Here is a 6000-nt window from a genome sequence, read left to right on the forward strand (position 1 = left end):
ACAGAAGTATATAGCAATATTCCTTCTAAAAGAGTAAATACTGAAAGTAACCCAAAGGCTATGGAACAGGATGATTATAAGGACTATTATGTCAATATGATGGGATAAGTGTGCAACTATGAGAAAAAATGAAGACTATGAGAAAACATTTAAAGGCAAGAAATGGATTTTTCCCCTTTTTTATTTATTTATTTTATTTTATTTTTTAAAAGATGACCGGTAAGGGGATCTTAACCCCTGACTTGGCGTTGTCAGCACCACACTCTCCCAAGTGAGCTAACTGGCCATCCCTATATAGGGATCTGAACCCTTGGCCTTGGTGTTATCAGCACCACACTCTCCAAAGAGAGCCACGGGCTGGCCCTGATTTTTTCCCTTTTGTAAATAGCAAATTGCATGAGAATAAGTGACAAGCTTGATGAGCAGGACCTAGTGCTTTCATGGCACTGCAATCCCAGGGAAATGTGTGGACACATGGAGGGGTTCACTGATGCCAAGTTACTCATGAGCCTCAATTTCCTCATCTGTAAAACAAGAATGATAAATCTCGCCTACCTGTTGGGTCCTATAGCAAAGACTATTAAAATTACAATAGAAATGATAGAAATTCATAGTTATTTCTCTAGATGAAAATGCTGAAGGCATTTGAAAACGTGAAACACAGGACATTTATACTAGCCAATTTTCTTTCACTAAAATTACTGGAAAAAATGACTAAAGACCCATTAAAATATTAGTTTTAGACACGTTTAATTTAACGTATTGATTATACAAATATTATAGTCACAACACAAGAATACTGAAAAAGAGAATGAACCTATATTACTCTAAGGCAACTACTGTTACTATTCAATGTGCTTCTCCTGGGTCTTTTTCCTCTCTCACACAACTGTAATCATGTCACATATGCCATTTACATCCCATTTATTTTCTCTGTTTAACCCTACACTGTAAACATTTTTCCACTTAGCTGGTCTTCATAACCACCACTTCTAATGATTGCATAACTGTCCACTCAGAACCACTGCCCACAGAGCATCTAATAAACAATTTTAATGAATGAGTAAATGGACACACAATCACAACAAATCACTCCCCACTTACACTTTTTTTTTTAATGGAAAAGACCTAAATTAATACCTTCACGGATATCCCGTTTTCCACAATGCTCTGGATAATTCTACCAAAATAACAGAATCCTACATTCTATACTTGCCAATGCATGACACAGCAGCAAATAAACACCATGTTTTGTTTACAAACAACAAACCTTCCCAAAGAAACCTGAATCGTGATGGAAAAAGAAAACAAAACTGGACTGGCCTTATTGTCGCCGAGGTGGGTGGCGGAGGGGGAACATGGCAGCTAATCCCCTGATGAAAATTTCTAACAGATGAGGACAAACAGGCCCCCTGGCCAGCAGCGACTGGGTTCGCCAGGTCCTCGTATATCCTTCCAGAGACGTTTCATCCACATGGGGCCGCGCACAAGTGTGCAAACACTCCCTCCTCCCACACAAACGGCACCCCGCGTTACCCCGCAACGTTCCCACCTCAGCACCTCCAGGTCGGTCTCAGCCGTGAACTACCGACTCCACAGCATCCCCCGGGACAGCACCCCATCCTTTAACTCGTCTCCCACGAAAGCGCATCTGTTTCCAAACTTTGGCCGGACAGTCAGGATCCCGCCGCGTCCGGACCCAACCAGCGTCCCTGCCGAGTCGGACGGAAGGTCCGTCTGTCCCTGCGCCTGCCACGGCCCTCCGGGTGCCCCCACCCGCCTCCGTCCAGGGCTCAGGGCTGTGCGGGGGCTCCGGCCGCCACGCGTCCCTCGAGCCGGTGTCCCCCCGGCCGCCGAGACCCCGAGGCTGCGGCGCCCGGCCTCCCACGACCGCCGGCCCGCCTCGCTCACCATTGGAGCGACTGCCCGACTCGTTCTTGCAATAGCCGCAGCGGTAGAAGTCCTCGCCCTCGAAATACTCCACGATGCTGGGCGAAAGGGTGGCCCAGGCAGCCATGGCCCCGGCCCCACAGACGCTCGGCCGCCCAGCCCAACAACGCCGCCGCCGCCGACGCCCCACAATGCAGCGCGCCGCCCGGGAGCCCCCCGAGGCTCGCGCGAAGCCACTCGGGCGCCCGAGGGCCCGGCCCGGCGCCTGTCGGAGCTGACGCCGCCCGCGCCATCTTGGCTGAGGGCAGCCTGCCGCTATTTCCGTGCCTTCCCCGTGAGGGGCCGCCATCGTCAGTGAGGGTGAAGCGGAGAGACGGAGCGGGAAGGGAAACGGTCTGGGAAGAAACGAGTGGGAAAGGGAACCGCGAGTGGAAGTGCCGGGCCTGCGCTCTCCTCCGCCAGGGCCCGGGGTGGGCCCGGGGCAGACAGACTCACCGCAGGACGCCTTCCCCTCCCTGGAGTCGCAGTAGCCGCAGTGGTAACCGGCCTTGAGGCCCTTGTACTCCACCACCGAGGCCATGGCCGCCGCGAGGCTCCTTGCGGGCCGGCCACGCCTCTCGGCGCCCGCGGTCGACCTCGGCGGAGCGCGGCGGGGAGGGCTGGAGAGTGAGGCCCGGCGCGGGGGCCCCAGCGCCGCAGCCCCGCGCCCGAGACGGCGCCTCCAGGGGCGTTAGCGTGGGTAGTAGTCGCGGCCCCACGTTCCGCGTTCGGACCAGCCCTCTGCATACACCGTCGCTAATCCTTCCTCCAGCCGCGCATGTTCAGCCCCATTTCCCGGATAGGGAAACTGAGGACTGGAGGTTGTGGTTCACCCAAAGGCGTTTCCTGGCCAATTCGGATTGAAAGTTACCCTCTGGGGCCGCCCCTGACCACCATATAAATAATTAACTGGAGCTTTTTCCAAACCAGCTAGCACTCACTTAAATGCCCACAGGTACAGGTGCACAAAAAGGCATTCTGCGAATAGCGAGGATTTGCGAATTGAAGAACAGAACACTTTTTTTTTTTTTTTTTTTTTTTTTAGGGACTGCAAAATGGTGCAGCCTCTATGGAAAATGGTATGGAGGTTCCTCAAACAATTGCAGATAGATCTACCATACGACCCAGCTATCCCACTGTTGGGAATATACCCAGAGGAATGGAAATCATCAAGTCGAAGGTATACCTGTTCCCCAATGTTTATCGCAGCACTCTTTACAATAGCCAAGAGTTGGAACCAGCCCAAATGCCCATCATCAGATGAGTGGATACGGAAAATGTGGTACATCTACACAATGGAATACTACTCAGCTATAAAAACGAATGAAATACTGCCATTTGCAACAACATGGATGGACCTTGAGAGAATTATATTAAGTGAAACAAGTCAGGCACAGAAAGAGAAATACCACATGTTCTCACTTATTGGTGGGAGCTAAAAATTAATATATAAATTCTCACACACACACACACACACACACACACACAGACACACACAAACGGGGGGGGGGAGAAGATATAACAACCACAATTATTTGAAGTTCATACGACAAGCAAACAGAAAGGACATTGTTGGGAGGGAGGGGGTGAGGGAGAAGGGAGGGAGGTTTTGGTGATGGGGAGCAATAATCAGCCACAATGTATATCGACAAAATAAAAAAATAAATAAATATAAAAAATTTAAATAAATTAATTAATTAATTAATTTTTAAAAAAAAAGAACAGAACACTTTTAAAGGAAACTACCGGCTAGAGCCAGTTGCTACCTTGTTCCACTGCACGCCCAGTGCCACGTATAAATTTTAAAAGAGAAGCTGGAAATCTAGATTTTTTTTAATGTAATAATTTAAGTATGTAAACATTTAAAAATAATTACTTAAGAATTTCTTTTTAACTGTTCAAGCCAAACAAAACTTTTATATAGGCTAAATTTAGCCCATGGGCCTCCTATTTGCAACCACTGTTTTAAAGAGGATTTCTTAGGGAATAAGAGTCTCTTGGGCAAGGTATAAAAATGAGTACCTCCAACAAGGTAATATTCCTTAACCTTTCCCTCTGTGTGCACACGTTATTTAAGCCTGTCTGTCCTCATCGTTTTGCCAGTGAATAATAAAGCTGATTACCTTTTTTGCAGTGTTTAAAAAAGGGAAATTGTTACATTCAGAGAAACAGAAGTAAACTTTTCAGGTCATTTTCCTTGACTCCAAGGTCCATGGCTTTGGATATGTGTCCAAGTTGAAGAGGTTTCTTGGTTTGTTAAGTATCACTCGTGCCTCACACAATCAAAAGGAACCTAAGGGATGGCCATGCAGTATGCAGGAGGTTCTCAGGGCCCGACTAGGTTTCTCCAAGTCCTCTAACTTGAAGGCTTCTTGCTACATCTCCGTAACAACATTCTTATGATGGGCTTCATTCATTTTGTTCTTTATGGCAGATAGGACTATTCTCAGTCCTTTCCCAGGCAGGCTCTGTTTGAATGAGAGCAGGAGCCTGTGGAATGAAATGGAAAGAGAGCAGAAGGCCATGCTCTGGACAGAAGGTAGGAGGCCAAGAGGCTTGATCTTTTCTTATATTCCTGTCTCACTTCACTTCTGTCCCTTTGAAGGCTCAGCCTTATCCCAAGCCCTTTACCAGCTTTAGCCAGGGCACTCCAGGACATGCCAGACTTGGACAATAATAATGAGAATGCCTAGAGTCATAGACATATGTGTTAATTCACTTAATCCTTCCAGAAACTTCACAAGGTAGGAAACATAGACCAGAGAGGCTAAATAACTTGTTTAAAGTCACACACTTAGTAGGGAACGTATAGGAGGAGAAACGGTAATAAAAATAAAATAAATTGAAGATGAAAAGAAATCAGTAAATACTAGGTTTGAACCTATGTGGTGCCTAAATGTCTTTATTTTGCTGTAGATCAGAGGCAAAGTTTTCATCTTCCAGGCCAAAAAGAAAAAGTCAAAGCTTCATTTAGTTTTCATTTAGTTTTTCCTCTTTTTTTTGCCGGGAAGTGGGAGCACTACCAGAATGTCTTTCTATTTATGAGATACTAGCAATAGACAGTTGTCTTTGTTTTTCATTTTCTTAGTTAAGAATAAAATGCTGACAATACTATGTTCAGTTCCGTTTACATTTTTTGTATTACAAGATGTGATATCAAGTCTGCAAAGCACAAGCGTGAGGCTCAGTACTAGGCCCTGGTGATGTGAAGGATCTTTGCATAATGATAGCAGGCACAGTTCATGTTTCTTGAGTTATTATCTTTTAATGTTTCTTGAATTAAAGGGAATGAAGTAAAACACATTCTCTTGTCCCTCCAAAGAAGATGTTGTGAGTAGATGGGACCTAAGTTAAGCCAAAGAAAAAAAGAGTAAGATACAGATAATCTGAGGGCAGAGAAGAGGGGTACTCTAGGAAGGGAGAGTGTTATGAGCAGAGGTAAGGAGGTAGATAAAAGCATCAGCAGTTTCAGGTGCTGGTAGAGTCCTGGAAGATGCCAGCCACTCAATGCCAGGAGGCCTAGATTGGACCCCTTTCCTCTACTGCCTAGATCTAGCACTCTAATTTGGTAAATACTATCTACATGTGCCTGTTAAGCACCTAAAATGTAACTAGTGTTACTGGTGAACTGAATTATTTTATTTAAATTAATTCAAGTTTTAAAACTACAGCAGTACAGGACACCAAGGATAAATGCCAAAAAAAATCTACACATGGGAAGATTATATGTTTAAATATTATATGTTTACGTTTAAATATGATGTTTATCAGATGTTTAAATCAAAGACAGAGAAGGTCTTGAAAGAAGCCAGAGGGAAAAAAGAAACCTTACTTATAGAGAAGCTTTTCTTCAGAAACCATGGAAGCAAGATGAGAGTAGAGTGAAATAATGTGTTGAAAAGAAAAAAAAAAAATCTAGAATTCTGTATCCAGAGAAATCATCCTTCAAAAGTGAAAGAGAAGACTTTCTTAAGATAAACAAAAATGGGGGGAATTTGTTGCCAGTTCCTGCTTTGAAGGAAATGTTTAAGAAATTCTTTAGGAAGAAGGAAAAGAATATAAGTCAGAAAT

At 45.1% G+C, this 6000-nt stretch overlaps 1 protein-coding gene across 8 annotated transcripts in view; it reads right to left on the reverse strand.

The window, feature by feature from the left end:
• Positions 1 to 2520, reverse strand: part of ATE1 (arginyltransferase 1) — a 168837-nt gene extending 166317 nt beyond the window's left edge. For 4 of the 8 annotated variants that reach the window (XM_063102401.1, XM_063102402.1, XM_063102399.1 and 1 more), the window contains exon 1: positions 1912 to 2064. In XM_063102401.1, the coding sequence (XP_062958471.1) occupies positions 1912 to 2017 (106 nt within the window). In that variant the 5' untranslated portion in view covers positions 2018 to 2064. Of the gene's footprint in view, positions 1 to 1552; positions 1609 to 1911; positions 2065 to 2385 lie in introns of those variants that run through there. The other 4 variants (XM_063102403.1, XM_063102404.1, XM_063102397.1 and 1 more) reach the window with 2 other exon arrangements.
• Positions 2521 to 6000: the final 3480 nt, after the last annotated feature.

The sequence above is a fragment of the Cynocephalus volans genome, chromosome 7, assembly GCF_027409185.1.
Source record: "Cynocephalus volans isolate mCynVol1 chromosome 7, mCynVol1.pri, whole genome shotgun sequence".
In the NCBI taxonomy this organism is placed as follows: domain Eukaryota; kingdom Metazoa; phylum Chordata; class Mammalia; order Dermoptera; family Cynocephalidae; genus Cynocephalus; species Cynocephalus volans.